General features: G+C 32.3%; 1 protein-coding gene and 1 long non-coding RNA gene across 4 annotated transcripts; both read right to left on the reverse strand.

Moving 5' to 3' along the window:
* Positions 1 to 4320: 4320 nt before the first annotated feature.
* LOC135129041 (uncharacterized) lies at positions 4321 to 5565 on the reverse strand. Its single transcript, XR_010280502.1, has 2 exons — positions 4868 to 5565; positions 4321 to 4772 (listed from the first exon to the last, which is right to left on the reverse strand). It is a non-coding gene; the product is annotated as an uncharacterized LOC135129041 (long non-coding RNA).
* Positions 5566 to 9916: 4351 nt separating this feature from the next.
* Positions 9917 to 18809, reverse strand: LOC135128670 (AP-1 complex subunit sigma-2). Of its 3 annotated transcripts, none has more exons than XM_064055671.1 (5): positions 18653 to 18809; positions 18425 to 18603; positions 18267 to 18375; positions 18081 to 18218; positions 9917 to 10366 (listed from the first exon to the last, which is right to left on the reverse strand). In XM_064055671.1, exons 1-5 carry the CDS (start codon positions 18653 to 18655, stop codon positions 10322 to 10324), a joined length of 474 nt encoding a protein of 157 aa, XP_063911741.1. In that variant the 5' UTR covers positions 18656 to 18809; the 3' UTR covers positions 9917 to 10321. The 3 variants fall into 3 exon arrangements, with proteins under 3 accessions (XP_063911741.1, XP_063911742.1, XP_063911739.1); XM_064055672.1 differs by lacking the exon at positions 9917 to 10366 and adding an exon at positions 15645 to 16097; XM_064055669.1 differs by lacking the exon at positions 9917 to 10366 and adding an exon at positions 16381 to 16837.
* Positions 18810 to 19799: the final 990 nt, after the last annotated feature.

Below are 19799 nucleotides of genomic sequence, written 5' to 3' on the forward strand. Positions count from 1 at the left end.
TTACCTGAAAATTTGTTTGTTGCACTTTACATTAACCAGTTTGATTTATAAGAGTAGTTTGTTACAAAAGTTTAAGGTTTCACATTCTTCAAAAAAACAGTTAAGGCCCACGAGAAAGTTTCACATTCTTAAAAAAAAAGACAGTTGGGGGGTTCTATTTTACAAAAAACGACAAAAAGGGGCGAGAAAAAAGGCGAAAAATACTATAAAAAAGACAAAGCGACAAAAAGGAGAAAAAGCAACAAAAAAAGTAAAAAACGATAAAAGTCGGCAAAAAAATATAGAAAAAAAGACGAAAAAACGAAATAAACGGGAGAAAATGGAGGAAAAAAAAAACAACGAAAAGGCGACGCAATAAAATTCCACAAAAAAAACCTATGAAACCAGGGGACAAAAAAGACAAAAAGGCACCAAAAATTACTAGATGAAAAAGCTAAAAAAAAAGACGACGACTAATCAAAATATATATATATATAAAAAATGAGACGAAAAAAATGCTACAAAACAACGATAACCAACAGACTGAAGAGTCGAAGATTTTGAAGAAATAAAGATTCCATAGATTTCAGAAATTCTAGTTGTCCCAAAGATTTAGATATTCCGAGACCAGGGAGATTTCAGAGATGCTGAAGAATATGAATATTTTCAATATTTCGACGACTGAAGATCACAACATTTCTGAAGGCTTTGAAGATTCCCAGGATTATAAATATTCTAAAGGATTCAAAGATTCCAGAGATACTTACTAAAGATTCTGAAGATTTCGACGACTAAATATTTCAACATTTCTGAAAACTCTGAAGACATCGAAGATTCCTGAATATTCTAAGATTTCAAAGATTCTAAAGATTCTAGAGAGTATAGAGCGTATTGAGATTGTGAAGTTTTCGACTAATTATTTTCGTGCCTTTTTTGTTATTTTGCCTTCTTTTTTCGTTTGCTGTCGCCCTTTCATTTCACTTTTTTGTCGCTGTTTTTGCATTTCTTGTAACAATTTTTGTTCTTTTTGTCGTTTTGTTATTTTTTTTTGGTAATATTTTTTGTTTTTTTTTATTTTTTGCCCTCTTATTTTTCCTATCGCCTTTTTTCGGTTGCTTAGTCGCTTTTTTTTTTAATTGTTTATTGCTTCATTTTACTTTTCTATCGCCCCTTTTTTCATTTTTTGTCAGCTTTATTTTCGCTTTTTCTGTGTCCTTTTTTGTTTCTGTTATGGCAATTTTTTTTCGTTTCTTTTGTGGCTTCCTTTTTTCGTGTTTTTTTGGGATGCATTCTTTTGTCGCTTATTTTTTGTTCTCTCCTTTCGAATCTTTTTCATTTTTTCTCGTACCATTTTTTGTCGTTCTTGTTTCGCCTGTTTTTTTTTGTTGGTTTTTGTCCTTTTTTTTCTTTCGTCTCTTTTTTCGTTTTTGTCACCTTTATTTTAAATTTTTTGTCCTTTTTGTCGTATACTTTGTCGCATTTTTGTCGTTTCTTTTTTACTTGTCTGATTTTTTCGCGTTTCATTTTGTCGCTGTGTTTGTTTTTTTTTTAGTAGCATCTTTTGTCTTCTTTTTGTCTCCTTTTTTTCTATCGGCTTTTTTTCTTTTTTTTACTCCTTTTTTCGCGTTTATTCCCTCGTTTCCTTGTTTTTTTAATCTTTTTGTTATGTTTTTTTCGTTGCTTTTTGGCCGTAACACGACTTTTCTGTCGTTATTTTTATGAGCTTTTTTGTTTTTTTTGTCGTTTTTGTTCTCTTTTTTTTGTTTTTATCCCGTGGTTTTATAGGTTTTTTGTAGATTTTTTTGGTGTCGCTTTTTTTGTGTCGTTTTTTTTCTTTGTTTTTCCTCCTTTACACTCGTCTATTTCATTTCGTTCATTCGTTGTTTTTGTCTTTTTACTATGTTTTTTTGCATTTTTTCTCCTTTTTTTGTCGCTTTGTTATCGCTAATTTTTTTTCTTTCGGTTACTTATTTGCCCGCTCTTTTTTCGCGACTAATGTTTTTTTTAATTAGTATTCTTTGTCGCTTTCTTGTGTGAGATTTTGTCGTGTTTTTTTGCCTTTTTTTCCTTTTGTCACCTTTTTTTCCTTTTTTTGCTTCTCTTTTGTTCGCCTCCTTTTTTAGCGTTTTTCCCCTCATTTTTTTGTTTGTTATCGTTGTTTTTTTCTTAGCATCTCTGAAATCTCTGCGGTCTCGGAACATCTAAATCTTTAGGAATACTAAAATTTCTGAAATCTTTATTTTTTCAAAATTTTCGACCCTTCGAAGTCTTCTGAATTTTCGTAATATTTAGTCTTCGAAATCTTCAGAATTTTTAAAATCGCTGGAATCTTTGAAACCTTTGGAATATTTATAATTCAGAGAATCTTGAAAGTCTTCAGAATTTTTGTGATCTTCAGCCTTGGAATTATTCAAAATTTTCAGATTCTTTAGAATCTTCAAAATCTCTCGGGTCCCGGAATATTTAGAATCTTTGGGATTAGCAGAATTTCTAAAACATTTCGAATATACTTCTTCAAAATCTTCGAAGTCTTCAAAATCTTCAGAAGTTTTAAAATGTCTGAAATGAACCTTTGGAATATTTATAATCTTCAAAATTTTTTGAAATATTCAGATTCTTTAAAATCTCTGGAATCTCCAGTTTTCAAAATCTTTAGAAGCTCTGGAATATTTAGAGTCAGAATATCCGGATTTTTTTTAAATTTTTGTAATCTGTAGAATTTCTAGAGTCCCGGGATGTTCGGAACATTCTGGAACCTTTGGAATATTTATAATCTTTAGAATCTTGGCAATCTTCAAATTCTTCAGAATTTTGGTATTTCAGTTTTCGAAATCTTGGGGATTTCTATAATCTTGGAAATTCTTGGAATATTTGAAACTTTCGAAATCTTTAATTTTTCAATCTTCGAAACAGTCGAAAACTTCAGAATCTGTACAATCCTAGAATCTAAAATTTGTCGAATCGCTAGAATCTCAAATACGCTCTATACTCTCTAGAATCTCTGGAATCTGTAGAATATATAGCACATTCAAAATCTTCGGAATTTATGCAATTTGTAGAATCTCTAGAATCTTTGAAATCTTTAGAATATTCGGGAATCTTCGAAGTCTTCAAAGCTTCAGAATTTTTGGAATATTTAGTCTTCGAAATCTTCAGAATCCTTAGTATCTCTGCAGTCTTAAGTCTTGGAATTTCCGTATTTTTTTAATTTTGTGGAATCTCTGGAATCTTTGAATCCTTTAGAATATTTACAACCCTAATTTTTTTTGCTTTTTTGTCTTTTTTTTGTCCCCTGCTTTCATCGTTTTTTTTTTGTAGAATTTTATTGCGTTGCCTTTTCGTTGTTTTTTTCCATTTTCTCTCGTTTATTTCGTTTTTCTCCTCTTTTTTTTATATTTCTTGTAACATTTTTTTGCCGACTTTTATTTTCTTTTACTTTTTTTGTTGCTAATTCTCCTTTTTGTCGCTTTTTTATAGTATTTTTCGCCTTTTTTCTCGCCCCTTTTTGTCGTTTTTTGTTACCTGTAAAAATAGAACCTCCAATTGTCTTTTTTTTTGAGAAGGTAAAACCTTCTCGGGGCTTCAACTGTTTTTTAAAAACGTAAAAGCTTCTCAAGGGCCCCAACTGTCTTTTTATAAAGAAGTTGAAACCTTCGCGGTGGTCCCAAATGTCTTTTTTTTAATGTGAAACCTTCTCGGGGTCCTAACAGTCTTTTTTTAAGAAGATGAAACCTTCTTGTGGTCTCCAACTGTTTTTTTTAAGAACGGGAAACCTTCTAGGGGGCTCCAAATGTCTTTTTTAAAACCTTCTCGAGGCCCCTGACTGTCTTGAAATCTTGTTGGACTCTCAACCGTTTTTTCCAGGAGAACGACAAATTTAATGGTAAAGTGTATATTTGGTTGCATAATTTAATTTTTAATTTCTAATTTTTAAGAAAAATATTAATCAAAAATATGGTAACTAACAGGTTGTTTAAGGGCTAAACCCAGTTGTTTTTGCAACAAATTAACACAAAATTAAACATGTTTGATAGATTTAAAATTCCGCATATAAAATCAGGCAGCTTTTAATCGTTTTCCAATTTAGTTGTGGTAAGACTGTTGGAGAATTTTTAATGGAAATTTTAAAAATATTAATACCGTCATTTAGCAACTACGACTTAACTATAATTAACTTCTTAATAGTAAAAATCATACTTACCTTAACCAAATATGTACTTACTCACAAGTTCACTACAAATTTCTAATCAAGAGGCAGAATTTTCTTCCGATTTTATTATTCTATTAACGAAAACTACTCAAGTTAGTAAAATGCTTGTTAGTAAAAATGAAACACACACCTCAAAAAATAATTACTTTAATACAAACTTTAGTAATCAACGTACTGCAGTGCAAATGATCGCTTTAAGTACTGGAATGTTTAAATACTTAACAAGCTAACAAGTGTCATTTAGGCTACTAATTAGAGACTACGGAACTACTTTTAATACATGCTTGATTTTTGGTATTGCACAAAATGCTCGTACCGTTAATCAAACTGATCCATTTGAACACGGTACAAAGCCACAAGTCTTGTGATATCGAGCACAAACGTCTGAAAAACAACGGAAAAGACGCACTTACCTAGAAGCCGTTTTAACAAAAAGCAAAAGTACAAAAATAAAAATAATCAGTTTAATATCCTATAATTATTGTAAATAGACGTGTATATAGATATAAAGAAGATCCGCCGTCTATGTTGATTGTATTTATCCGAGTCCGTGGTCGTCGAAAAACCCTTGCGGGGTTTCTTCCTACAACAAAGAACACAGCGGTTAGAAGAAATAACGAAAAAACACCAATATGAATGTGGATAATATAGAAAATAGATAAAAATAAAGTCACATACCTAAAAATTTGTGATTCCGTGCACTTTTCACTCCATTTATCCACTTTCATATTGATTGTTTTGACTCATTCAAGCTTAATTATACAATTTAAATGTCCTTACAAGCGTCGCCACCGAGATAACAAAGCTGGCAAGGTTCAAGTCGGCGCAGAAAACGTTATGGGATGTTATTAAGTGCACAAACAAATCTACTTATCTTCGTATATTAAATACTGTATTACAACTACAAGTACCCATCAGAAGTGTTAATAGTAAATAATAACTACCAAAAATATTAGTACATGGCAAGTTAATTAGTTCTGGAGACACAAATGGACAATCACATCGTGCGCTGTAGGTATATTGGTGCGAATATAAAATGGAAGTTTCATTAATGAAGTGTTGTGTATACGCTGAGTACACAATGACGTAGTTTAACATTATACAACAAAAAGGTGTGAATAACTACTTATCTTAAGCACTGGGCAAGCAAATCACGTTCTGAAAACAAAATCGACTGTTCGAAAGACTTATTGCTCGTCGGTATTAAAAAAATAGATTTTTTGAGACAAGGAGAAAATTTCTTCGGAAAATGTGTAGTTGTGTCTTCGTGTACGAGGCTACAGCAAACCAATGTCCCTTAAAGCACCTTCCACCGCTTCATCCTTTAGGAAAGAATAATAAGAAACTATCTATAACTACTTAACTATAAGTGAGAACAGGAACACGATGCACATTTTTGTTTCCTTGTAAATCTAGATCTACATCTAGGTATTTATAAGGAAGCAACCGTTCTACCACCTCAACAATATGTCAAGCAACGTTACATCAAGCCATACAGTTATTTACATCAAGTCAAACTACAAAAATCAAGATTGAACTTTTTATTGTTGTATCGATAGTAACATAATCACCAAAAAGTATAACTAAAACAATCGAGAACATGTTATTGTCGTACTGGCCAGCTGCGGCTTAAATAGGTACGTCAGGCAATATTATTTCGAGGTGTTCGTATTCGCATCGATAATACTGGATTAGCTTAAGCAGTCTTACGATCACCACTGCTTTGAAACAAGGCCCGGAACGAGGACACTTTGTGGCACTAGCGTCGTCTACTTACACTCTAATAACAGTAATACACTAATCAAAGAAGGTTAACAAAATTTGAACAAGAAGCGCCACTGTCACCAAATGACGAAACGATTTCTAGTGCGCAGGTCCATCAAAGTGTTTTTCCCGACATAAGTGACAGACATTAAAAAAAAAAACAGTTGGAGCTCTCGAGAAGGTTTCACCTTTAAAACAAAAGACATTTGGGGTCCCCGAGAAGGTTTCACATTCTTAAAAAAAAACCGTTGGAACCCCCGAGAAGGTTTTAAAAAAATACATTTAGGCCCCCAGAGAAGGTTCACATTAAAAAAAAAAAAACCAGTTGGGACTCCGGAGAACATTTCACCTTCTTAAAAAAAGACTGTTGAAGCCCCGAGAACGTCAACGATATTTTAGCATTGGAGTTTCAGAACGTTTGATGATTTTCTAATAAATCCACATACTCGTATGTTACTCCTAGTTTCATTTTCTTATTTTCTTAAGTTGTTGATGAAATGCACAATATTCTTTTTTTAGCTGCAGTTTGTTGTTATGAAAATTAAGTACAAATTTCTATTACGAATTTCTCAAGGCAAATAATTATATTTTGTATCTAGGTATATGACTTTTCTTTTGTAACCTTATTTTGCCGCTTTTTTTAAATTTCCCGTTTTTTTTGTCGCGTTCTTTGACACTTTGTCTCCTTTCTATCGTTTTATTATCGCTTTTTGTAGCACTTCTTTTGGTGCCTTTTTTGTTGTTTTGTCTTCTTTTTTTCATTTGTTGTTGCCCTTTCATTTCACTTTTTTGTTGCTTTTTGCTTTTTTGTAACAATTTTTCTTCTTTTTTTTCTTTTTTTTTCGTTTTTGTTATTGTTTTTTTGTAATATGTATTGAAGTTTTTTTTTTATTTTTTGCTCTTATTTTTCCTATTGCCTCTTTTCGGTTGCTTTGTTGCTTTTTTTTAATTGCTTTATTGCTCTTCCGCTTTTCTGTCTCCTTTTTTGTTTTCGTTTTTGGTCAACTTTATTTTCGTTTTTTCTGTGACTGTTTTTTGTTTTTGTTCACAATTTTTTTCTTTTGTGGCTTCTTTTTTTCGCGTTTTTTTTTGGAATGCGTTCTTTTGTCGCTTTTTTAAAATTGTTCTCTCTTTTCGTATTTTTTTATTTTTTTTGTTGATATTTTTTTCGTTTTTTCTTGTACCATTTATTGTCGCTCTTGAATCCCGTTTTTTTGTTGGTTCTTTGTCCTTTTTTTTCTTTCGTCTCTTTTTTTTTCTTTCGTCTCTGTTTTAGTTTTTATCATCTTTATTTTCGTTTTTTTGCCCTTTTTGTCGCAATTTTTGGTCGTTGCTTTTTTTGTTGCATTTTTTTCGTTTCTTTTTTACTTCTCTTATTTTGTCGCGTTTCATTTTGTCGTTTTGTTTTTTTTCGCAGCATTTTTTGTCTTCTTTTTGTCTCCCCTTTTTCAATCGGTTTTTTTTCTTTTTTTTCCACTCCTTTTTTCGCGTTATTCCCTCGTTTCTTTGGTTTTTTTCATCTTTTTTTTGTGTTTTTTTCGTTGCCTTTTGGCCGCTTTTTCTTATCACATTTTTCTAATAACCTCCTTTTTTTCTCTTCTTTTGACTCTTTTTGTAATACAACTTTTCTGTCGTTATTTTTTCGGGCTTTTTTTGATTTTTTTTGTCGCTTTTGGCCTCTCTTTTAATTTTTTATGCCGTAGTTTTATAGGTTTTTTGTAGATTTTTTTGTGACGCTTTTTTGTTTTTTTCTCATTTTCACTCGTCTATTTCAGTTTTTCGTCGTTTTTGTCTTCGTTTCTATGTTTTTTTGCATTTGTTTTCCGACTTTTTATCGATTTTTTTCATGTTTGGTTGTTCTTTTTCTCCTTTTTTCGTCGCTTTGTTATCGCTTTTTTGTAATATTTTTTCGCCTACTTTTTTTTTCTTTCGGTTACTTATTTGCCCGTTCTTTTTTCGCGACGTGTTTTTTTTTAAATAGCACTCTTTGTCGCTTTTTTGTATGGGTTTTTTTCGTTTTTTCCCTCGTTTTTTAGTTTCTTATCGTTGTTTTTTTTTCTTAGCATCTCTGAAATCTCCCCGGTCTCGGAATATCTAAATCTTTGGGAATACTAAAATTTGTGAAAACATTTGGAATCTTTATTTTTTTTTAAAATGTCTGAAATCTCTAGGCTGTGGATATCCAGAATTTTTGAAATTTCTGGAATAACATAACTGATACCTTTGGAATCTTTATAATCTTCAGAATTTTTTGAATCTTCAAAATCGCCAGTTTTCAAAATCTTTAGAACCTCTGGAATATTTAGGGTCAGAATATCCGGATTTTTTGTAATCTGTGGAATCTTTAAGAGTCCCGGGATGTTCGGAACATTCTGGAACCTTTGGAATATTTATAATCTTTAGAATCTTGGCAATCTTCAAATTCTTCAGAATTTTGGTATTTCAGTTTTCGAAATCTTGGGAATTTCTATAATCTTAGAAATTCTTGGAATCTTTGAAACCTTCGAAATCTTTAATTTTTCAATCTTCGAAACAGTCGAAAACTTCAGAATCTGTAGAATCCTAGAATCTAAAATTTCTCGAATCGCTAGAATCTCAAATACGCTCTATACTCTCTAGAATCTCTGTAGAATATACATATAGCACATTCAAAATCTTCGGAATTTATGCAATTTGTAGAATCTCTAGAATCTTTGAAATCTTTAGAATATTCGGGAATCTTCGAAGTCTTCAAAGCTTCAGAATTTTTGGAATATTTAGTCTTCGAAATCTTCAGAATCCTTAGTATCTCTGCAGTCTTAAGTCTTGGAATTTCCGTATTTTTTTAATTTTGTGGAATCTCTGGAATCTTTGAATCCTTTAGAATATTTACAACCTTAATTTTTTTTGCTTTTTTGTCTTTTTTTTGTCCCCTGCTTTCATCGTTTTTATTTTTTTTTTGTAGAATTTTATTGCGTTGCTTTTTCGTTGTTTTTTTCCATTTTCTCTCGTTTATTTCGTTTTTCGTCGTTTTTCTCCTCTTTTTTTTTATATTTATTGTAACATTTTTTTGCCGACTTTTATTTTCTTTTACTATTTTTTGTTGCTAATTCTCCTTTTTGTCGCTTTTTTATAGTATTTTTCGCCTTTTTTCTCGCCCCTTTTTGTCGTTTTTTGTTACCTGTAAAAATAGAACCTCCAATTGTCTTTTTTTTTGAGAAGGTAAAACCTTCTCGGGGCTTCAACTGTTTTTTAAAAACGTAAAAGCTTCTCAAGGGCCCCAACTGTCTTTTTATAAAGAAGTTGAAACCTTCGCGGTGGTCCCAAATGTCTTTTTTTTAATGTGAAACCTTCTCGGGGTCCCAACAGTCTTTTTTTAAGAAGATGAAACCTTCTTGTGGTCTCCAACTGTTTTTTTTTAAGAACGGGAAACCTCCTAGGGGGCTCCAAATGTCTTTTTTAAAACCTTCTCGAGGCCCCTGACTGTCTTGAAATCTTGTTGGACTCTCAACCGTTTTTTCCAGGAAAACGACAAATTTAATGGTAAAGTGTATATTTGGTTGCATAATTTAATTTTTAATTTCTAATTTTTAAGAAAAATATTAATCAGAAATATGGTAACTAACAGGTAGTTTAATGGCTAAACCCACAGACATTAAATTAAACATGTTTGATAGATTTAAAATTCCGCATATAAAATCAGGCAGCTTTTAATCGTTTTCCAATTTAGTCGTGGTAAGACTGTTGGAGAATTTTTAATGCAAATTTTAAAAATATTAATACCGTCATTTAGCAACTACGACTTAACTATAATTAACTTCTTAATAGTAAAAATCATACTTACCTTAGCCAAATATGTACTTACTCACAAGTTCACTACAAATTTCTAATCAAGAGGCAGAATTTTCTTCCGATTTTATTATTGTATTAACGAAAACTACTTAAGTTAGTAAAATGCTTGTTAGTAAAAATGAAACACACACCTCAAAAAATAATTACTTTAATACAAACTTTAGTAATCAACGTACTGCAGTGCAAATGATCGCTTTAAGTACTGGAATGTTTAAATACTTAACAAGCTAACAAGTGTCATTTAGGCTACTAATTAGAGACTACGGAACTACTTTTAATACATGCTTGATTTTTGGTATTGCACAAAATGCTCGTACCGTTAATCAAACTGATCCATTTGAACACGGTACAAAGCCACAAGTCTTGTGATATCGAGCACAAACGTCTGAAAACAACGGAAAAGACGCACTTACCTAGAAGCCGTTTTAACAAAAAGCAAAGTAGAAAAATAAAAATAATCAGTTTAATATCCTATAATTATTGTAAATAGACGTGTATATAGATATAAAGAAGATCCGCCGTCTATGTTGATTGTATTTATCCGAGTCCGTGGTCGTCGAAAAACCCTTGCGGGGTTTCTTCCTACAACAAAGAACACAGCGGTTAGAAGAAATAACGAAAAAACACCAATATGAATGTGGATAATATAGAAAATAAATAAAAATAAAGTCACATACCTAAAAATTTGTGATTCCGTGCACTTTTCACTCCATTTATCCACTTTCATATTGATTGTTTTGACTCATTCAAGCTTAATTATACAATTTAAATGTCCTTACAAGCGTCGCCACCGAGATAACAAAGCTGGCAAGGTTCAAGTCGGCGCAGAAAACGTTATGGGATGTTATTAAGTGCACAAACAAATCTACTTATCTTCGTATATTAAATACTGTATTACAACTACAAGTACCCATCAGAAGTGTTAATAGTAAATAATAACTACCAAAAATATTAGTACATGGCAAGTTAATTAGTTCTGGAGACACAAATGGACAATCACATCGTGCGCTGTAGGTATATTGGTGCGAATATAAAATGGAAGTTTCATTAATGAAGTGTTGTGTATACGCTGAGTACACAATGACGTAGTTTAACATTATACAACAAAAAGGTGTGAATAACTACTTATCTTAAGCACTGGGCAAGCAAATCACGTTCTGAAAACAAAATCGACTGTTCGAAAGACTTATTGCTCGTCGGTATTAAAAAAATAGATTTTTTGAGACAAGGAGAAAATTTCTTCGGAAAATGTGTAGTTGTGTCTTCGTGTACGAGGCTACAGCAAACCAATGTCCCTTAAAGCACCTTCCACCGCTTCATCCTTTAGGAAAGAATAATAAGAAACTATCTATAACTACTTAACTATAAGTGAGAACAGGAACATGATGCACATTTTTGTTTCCTTGTAAATCTAGATCTGCATCTAGGGATTTATAAGGAAGCAACCGTTCTACCACCTCAACAATATGTCAAGCAACGTTACATCAAGCCATACAGTTATTTACATCAAGTCAAACTACAAAAATCAAGATTGAACTTTTTATTGTTGTATCGATAGTACATAATCACCAAAAAGTATAACTAAAACAATCGAGAACATGTTATTGTCGTACTGGCCAGCTGCGGCTTAAATAGGTACGTCAGGCAATATTATTTCGAGGTGTTCGTATTCGCATCGATAATACTGGATTAGCTTACGCAGTCTTACGATCACCACTGCTTTAAACAAGGTCCGGAACGAGGACACTTTGTGGCACTAGCGTCGTCTACTTACACCATAATAGTAATACATTAATCAAACAAGTTTAACAAAATTTGAACAAGAAGCGCCACTGTTACCAAATGACGAAACGATTTCTAGTGCGCAGGTCCATCAAAGTGTTTTTCCCGACATAAATGACAGACAAATTATTTATTTAAAAAAAAAAACGGGTAGAGCTCTCGAGAAGGTTTCACCTTTAAAAAAAAAGACATTTGGGGTCCCCGAGAAGGTTTCACATTCTTAAAAAAAAAACCGTTGGAGCCCCCGAGAAAGTTTTAAAAAAATACATTTAGGCTCTCAGAGAAGGTTTACATTCTTAAAAAAAAAATTGTTGGGACTCCGGAGAACATTTCACCTTCTTAAAAAAAGACTGTCGAAGCCCCGAGAACGTCAACGATATTTTAGCATTGGAGTTTCAGAACGTTTGATGATTTTCTAATAAATTCACATACTCGTATGTTACTCCTAGTTTCATTTTCGTATTTTCTTAAGTTGTTGATGAAATGCACAATATTCTTTTTTTAGCTGCAGTTTGTTGTTATGAAAATTAAGTACAAATTTCTATTACGAATTTCTCAAGTCAAATAATTATATTTTGTATCTAGGTATATGACTTTTTTTTTGTAACCTTATTTTGCCGCTTTTTTAAAATTTCCCGTTTTTTTTGCCGCGTTCTTTGACACTTTGTCTCCTTTCTATCGTTTTGTTATCGCTTTTTGTAGCAATTCTTTTGGTGCCTTTTTTGTTGTTTTGTCTTCTTTTTTTCATTTGTTGTTGCCCTTTCATTTCACTTTTTTGTTGCTTTTTGCTCTTATTTTTCCTATTGCCTCTTTTCGGTTGCTTTGTTGCTTTTTTTTAATTGCTTTATTGCTCTTCCGCTTTTCTGTCTCCTTTTTTGTTTTCGTTTTTGGTCAACTTTATTTTCGTTTTTTCTGTGACTGTTTTTTGTTTTTGTTCACAATTTTTTTCTTTTGTGGCTTCTTTTTTTCGCGTTTTTTTTTTTGGAATGCGTTCTTTTGTCGCTTTTTTAGAATTGTTCTCTCTTTTCGTATTTTTTTATTTTTTTTTGTTGATATTTTTTTTGTTTTTTCTTCTACCTTTTATTGTCGCTCTTGAATCCCGTTTTTTTGTTGGTTCTTTGTCCTTTTTTTTTCTTTTGTTTCTTTTTATTTCTTCCCTCTCTGTTTTAGTTTTTATCATCTTTATTTTCGTTTGTTTGCCCTTTTTGTCGCAATTTTTTATCGTTGCTTTTTTTTTGTATTTTTTGTCGCATTTTTTTCGTTTCTTTTTTACTTCTCTTATTTTGTCGCGTTTCATTTTGTCGTTTTGTTTTTTTTTCGTAGCATTTTTTGTCTTCTTTTTGTCTCCTTTTTTTCAATCGGTTTTTTTTCTATTTTTTCCACTCCTTTTTTCGCGTTTATTCCCTCGTTTCTTTGTTTTTTTCATCTTTTTTTTTGTGTTTTTTTCGTTGCCTTTTGGCCGCTTTTTCTGATCACATTTTTCTAATAACCTCCTTTTTTTCTCTTCTTTTGACTCTTTTTGTAATACAACTTTTCTGTCGTTATTTTTACGAGCTTTTTTTGATTTTTTTTTGTCGCTTTTGGCCTCTCTTTTAATTTTTTATGCCGTGGTTTTATAGGTTTTTTGTAGATTTTTTTTGTGACGCTTTTTTGTTTTTTTCTCATTTTCAATCGTCTATTTCAGTTTTTCGTCGTTTTTTGTCTTCTTTTCTAGTTTTTTTTGCATCTGTTTTCTGACTTTTTATCGGTTTTTTTCATTTTTGATTGTTCTTTTTCTCTTTTTTTTGTGGCTTTGTTATCGCTTTTTTGTAATATTTTTTTGCCTATTTTTTTTTCTTTTGGTTACTTATTTGTTTTTCTTTTGGTTACTTATTTGTTTTTCTTTTTTGTCATCTTTTTTTTTTGCTTCTTTTTTGTTCGCCTCCTTTTTTTTCGTTTTTTTCCCTCGTTTTTTACTTTGTTATCGTTGTTTTTTTTCTTAGAGTCTCTGAAATCTCTCCGGTCTCGGAATATCTAAATCTTTGGGAATACTAAAATTTGTGAAACACTTGGAATCTTTATTTTTTCAAAATTTTCGACTCTTCGAAATCTTCAGAATTTTTGTGATCTTCGGCCTTGGAAATATTCAAAATTTTCAGATTCTTTAAAATATTCAAAATCTGTCGGGTCTCGGAATATTTAGAATCTTTGGTATTAGTCGAATTTCTAAAACATTTAGAATATACTTCTGCAAAATCTTCAGAAGTTTTAAAATATCTGAAATCTCTAGGTTCTGGATATCCAGAATTTTTGAAATTTCTGGAATAACATAACTGAAACCTTTGAAATCTTTATAATCTTCAGAATTTTTTGAATCTTCAAAATCGCCAGTTTTCAAAATCTTTAGAACCTCTGGAATATTTAGAGTCAGAATATCAGGATTTTTTTGAATTTTTGTAATCTGTGGAATCTTTAAGAGTCCCGGGATGTTCGGAACATTCTGGAACCTTTGGAATATTTATAATCTTTAGAATCTTGGCAATCTTCAAATTCTTCAGAATTTTGGTATTTCAGTTTTCGAAATCTTGGGAATTTCTATAATCTTAGAAATTCTTGGAATCTTTGAAACCTTCGAAATCTTTAATTTTTCAATCTTCGAAACAGTCGAAAACTTCAGAATCTGTAGAATCCTAGAATCTAAAATTTCTCGAATCGCTAGAATCTCAAATACGCTCTATACTCTCTAGAATCTCTGTAGAATATATAGCACATTCAAAATCTTCGGAATTTATGCAATTTGTAGAATCCCTAGAATCTTTGAAATCTTTAGAATATTCGGGAATATTCGAAGTCTTCAAAGCTTCAGAATTTTTGGAATATTTAGTCTTCGAAATCTTCAGAATCCTTAGTATCTCTGCAGTCTTAAGTCTTGGAATTTCCGTATTTTTTTAATTTTGTGGAATCTCTGGAATCTTTGAATCCATTAGAATATTTACAACCCTAATTTTTGTTGCTTTTTTTGTCTTTTTTTGTCCCCTGCTTTCATCGTTTTTTTTTTTGTAGAATTTTATTGCGTTGCCTTTTCGTTGTTTTTTTCCATTTTCTCTCGTTTATTTCGTTTTTCGTCGTTTTTCTCCTCTTTTTTTTTATATTTTTTGTAACATTTTTTTGCCGACTTTTATTTTCTTTTACTTTTTTTGTTGCTTATTCTCCTTTTTGTCGCTTTTTTATAGTATTTTTCGCCTTTTTTCTCGCCCCTTTTTGTCGTTTTTTGTTACCTGTAAAAATAGAACCTCCAATTGTCTTTTTTTTTGAGAAGGTGAAACCTTCTCGGGGCTTCAACTGTTTTTTAAAAACGTAAAAGCTTCTCAAGGGCCCCAACTGTCTTTTTACAAAGCAGTTGAAACCTTCGCGGGGGTCCCAAATGTCTTTTTTTTTAATGTGAAACCTACTCGGGGTCCTAACAGTCTTTTTTTAAGAAGATGAAACCTTCTCGTGGCCTCCAACTGTTTTTTTTTAAGAACGGGAAACCTTCTCGGGGGCTCCAAATGTCTTTTTTAAAACCTTCTCGAGGCCCCTGACTGTCTTGAAATCTTGTTGGACTCTCAACCGTTTTTTCCAGGAGAACGACAAATTTAATGGTAAAGTGTATATTTGGTTGCATAATTTAATTTTTAATTTCTAATTTTTAAGAAAAATATTAATCAAAAATATGGTAACTAACAGGTTGTTTAAGGGCTAAACCCAGTTGTTTTTGCAACAAATTAACACAAAATTAAACATGTTTGATAGATTTAAAATTCCGCATATAAAATCAGGCAGCTTTTAATCGTTTTCCAATTTAGTCGTGGTAAGACTGTTGGAGAATTTTTAATGCAAATTTTAAAAATATTAATACCGTCATTTAGCAACTACGACTTAACTATAATTAACTTCTTAATAGTAAAAATCATACTTACCTTAACCAAATATGTACTTACTCACAAGTTCACTACAAATTTCTAATCAAGAGGCAGAATTTTCTTCCGATTTTATTATTGTATTAACGAAAGCTATTCAAGTTAGTAAAATGCTTGTTAGTAAAAATGAAACACACACCTCAAAAAATAATTACTTTAATACAAACTTTAGTAATCAACGTACTGCAGTGCAAATGATCGCTTTAAGTACTGGAATGTTTAAATACTTAACAAGCTAACAAGTGTCATTTAGGCTACTAATTAGAGACTACGGAACTACTTTTAATAACATGCTTGATTTTTGGTATTGCACAAAATGCTCGTACCGTTAATCAAACTGATCAATTTGACCACGGTACAAAGCCACAAGTCTTGTGATATCGAGCACAAACGTCTGAAAAACAACGGAAAAGACGCACTTACCTAGAAGCCGTTTTAACAAAAAGCAAAAGTAGAAAAATAAAAATAATCAGTTTAATATTCTATAATTATTGTAAATAGACGTGTATATAGATATAAAGAAGATCCGCCGTCTATGGTGATTGTATTTATCCGAGTCCGTGGTCGTCGAAAAACCCTTGTGGGGTTTCTTCCTACAACAAAGAGCACAGCGGTTAGAAGAAATAACGAAAAAACACCAATATGAATGTGGATAATATAGAAAATAAATAAAAATAAAGTCACATACCTAAAAATTTGTGATTCCGTGCACTTTTCACTCCATTTATCCACTTTCATATTGATTGTTTTGACTCATTCAAGCTTAATTATACAATTTAAATGTCCTTACAAAGCGTCGCCACCGAGATAACAAAGCTGGCAAGGTTCAAGTCGGCGCAGAAAACGTTATGGGATGTTATTAAGTGCACAAACAAATCTACTTATCTTCGTATATTAAATACTGTATTACAACTACAAGTACCCATCAGAAGTGTTAATAGTAAATAATAACTACCAAAAATATTAGTACATGGCAAGTTAATTAGTTCTGGAGACACAAATGGACAATCACATCGTGCGCTGTAGGTATATTGGTGCGAATATAAAATGGAAGTTTCATTAATGAAGTGTTGTGTATACGCTGAGTACACAATGACGTAGTTTAACATTATACAACAAAAAAGTGTGAATAACTACTTATCTTAAGCACTGGGCAAGCAAATCACGTTCTGAAAACAAAATCGACTGTTCGAAAGACTTATTGCTCGTCGGTATTAAAAAAATAGATTTTTTGAGACAAGGAGAAAATTTCTTCGGAAAATGTGTAGTTGTGTCTTCGTGTACGAGGCTACAGCAAACCAATGTCCCTTAAAGCACCTTCCACCGCTTCATCCTTTAGGAAAGAATAATAAGAAACTATCTATAACTACTTAACTATAAGTGAGAACAGGAACATGATGCACATTTTTGTTTCCTTGTAAATCTAGATCTGCATCTAGGGATTTATAAGGAAGCAACCGTTCTACCACCTCAACAATATGTCAAGCAACGTTACATCAAGCCATACAGTTATTTACATCAAGTCAAACTACAAAAATCAAGATTGAACTTTTTATTGTTGTATCGATAGTACATAATCACCAAAAAGTATAACTAAAACAATCGAGAACATGTTATTGTCGTACTGGCCAGCTGCGGCTTAAATAGGTACGTCAGGCAATATTATTTCGAGGTGTTCGTATTCGCATCGATAATACTGGATTAGCTTAAGCAGTCTTACGATCACCACTGCTTTAAACAAGGCCCGGAACGAGGACACTTTGTGGCACTAGCGTCGTCTACTTACACCATAATAGTATACATTAATCAAACAAAATTAACAAAATTTGAACAAGAAGCGTCACTGTCACCAAATCACGAAACTATTTCTAGTGCGCAGGTCCAATTTTAAAATTCCCGCGTTAAAGCACCCTAACAAAATGGCCGACACGAATGTCGCTTCTTGTACAATTTAGTTAATCTTCTTTGCATTAATCATTAATTTTACAAATTACACGCTACATGCAATCATGCGATTTTAGTAAAATCGTTATTTAGTAAAATATACATGCAATTTAGTCACTTACTGGTTACTTTTTTGTGTAATCGATTTTTAATGGTCACACAAATAACAAAAATCGGTGACGATTAAAAATTTGTACCTTGGCATCACATCGTTTGTAAAATTAGACCCTATTGTAGCATAAAAATTGTCTTTAAAAGCTATTTGGCAACATAGTAAATTTTAGCGTTACTTTACGAACATATGGCAAACTGACGATCAATTGTCGTTTAGGTCCTTGAGTGCACAAAATAAAAAATAACAGATAACAAAACATATACATGTCAAGCACGTAGTGATGATTACATCGAGAGTGCAACAGAGCTATAGAAGAAGAAAGTAAAAGTAACTAACATCTGGACACTGGAACTGCCTATCTTAGACTAGACTAAATCTCTACATAAATAAGTCATACTTACCGACACACAATAAAACGTACTTTGGAAATTAACAACTATTTTAATGAGAATCTTTGTGAACGACAACTGTCCAAATGTTAGCTCAATGACTATAACTCAATATTTCCATGACTAACCTCTTGTAAGAGATCCTGGGCCGCTATTGCTTTGAGTATTGTCTTTTTGCTGGTCTCCTGAATTTCCCCTCCTAGAAGTAGTTCGTCCAGGATAAAATACGCCTTCTCGAAGTTAAAAATTATGTCCAATTCGCACACCTGGAATTAATTTAGTAAGAAAAGGGACACTCACCGGCAGATACGTACGCTTCCGAAATACTTATCGAGCAACTCCACGTATCTGTGAATTACTTCCAGCGTGAGCAGCTCGTTGTCTTCTTGCTCGATAGCGCAACAAAAGTACAAACTGGCGTATCTACGAAAACGGGTGAAGATTAATTGGGGGGAAACTAGTTGGGGGTTACCGCTTATAAACGATTTTCAAGTCTCTCCACTCCAAGAAGCTGCACATTTTTGGTTTTCGGGCTAATATCGTGGTGATCAGTTCCCGGGTTATTTTTTTCTTTAGCTTGTCGGGGTGTGCCACGTACCATTTTTGTAGACGGAGTTTGCCTTGTCGGCTAAATAATAGCATGAACTGCATCTGAAATGCGACGTTGCGAGGGTGGCGATTGTGGTGGAAGGGTACGTACCATAAACCAACCAAGAGGGCGGTTTTTTAGTGTTAACAAAGTTGTGTTTCTACCATATACACTGATTGTGGGTTTGGTGGTTCTGGATTAGAAACACCTAGGTAAACATGATAAATAAATTGTCAACCATTACATGTCAAATGATGATGTCATTTGTCTGATGGTTTACGTTTGGTGATAAAACGAATTTCCCTGAGTTGGTCGTATTGCTGGTTGCCTAACGTCAACGATATTTAGCATTGCATTTGCAGAGTGATAACAATCTTCTAATAAACTCACATATTTTACACGGTTTCGTTTTCTTATTTTTTTAAGTTGTTGATGGAACACAGTATTTTTTTAACTGCAATATTTGTTGTTATGAAAATTAAGAAAAAAGTTTCCCGTTTTTTGTCGCGTTTTTCATCAAGTTTTTTCTCTTTGTTATCGGTTTTTTACGCATTTTTTATTGTTTTTGTCTTCATTTTTTTTTGTCACACTTTTTTCTTTTTGTCGTTTTGTTATTGTTTTTTTGTAGCATTTTTTGGCGTTTTTTGTTTTTTTACCCACCTATTTTTCAATTGTCTTGTTTTAGGTTGTTTAGTCGCTTTTTATTTAATTGCTTTATTGCTCTTTTACTTTTCTATCGCCTCTCTTTTTCGTTTTTTTTTCCTTACGCAATTTTTTGTCGCTTGTGTATCCTTTTTTTTTGCTGGTTTTGTTAGCGCAATAATCACGAAAACGATGGAATGTGCTTGTATATGTTTATTTACAACATCAACAACTAATTGTTATGTACAAGTGTACTCGTCGTACTGTTCTCCTCGGTTGTTCGGAGACGACTCTTCTCGTCGATTGTTCGGAGACGACTGTCGGTCCACCCCCTGGTCACTTCCCAGAAGGAAGGGGTAGGTTAGCGGGCGATTACCTGGTTGGTCGTAAAAGCGGTACCAGGTTTTTTGTTCTTTTTTTCAATCGTCTCGTTTTTGTTACCTTTATTTTCGATTTTTTGTCTTTTTTTGTCGTTTGCTTATCTTATTTTCTGGCATTTCTTTTTGTTGTCTTGTTGTCGTTTTTTGTAGCACTTTTCGTCGTCTTTTTTTTTTCTAGTCTTTTTTCTTTTTTCTTTTTCCTCGCCTTTTTTCGCGTTTATTCCCACGTTTCTTTG

This window comes from Zophobas morio, unplaced genomic scaffold (assembly GCF_036711695.1).
Source record: "Zophobas morio isolate AGI-343-1 ecotype UQ-CSIRO unplaced genomic scaffold, CSIRO_AGI_Zmor_V1 ptg000014l, whole genome shotgun sequence".
NCBI lineage: Eukaryota > Metazoa > Arthropoda > Insecta > Coleoptera > Tenebrionidae > Zophobas > Zophobas morio.

Excerpts from the sequence above, each read along its gene's own strand:
- LOC135128670 (XM_064055671.1), bottom strand. Across the intron at positions 18,376-18,424 it reads TTGAAAATCGTTTATAAGCG|ATACGCCAGTTTGTACTTTT; the intron begins GTAACCCCCAAC and ends CCGTTTTCGTAG. Across the intron at positions 18,219-18,266 it reads TCGATAAGTATTTCGGAAGC|GTGTGCGAATTGGACATAAT; the intron begins GTACGTATCTGC and ends AATTAATTCCAG.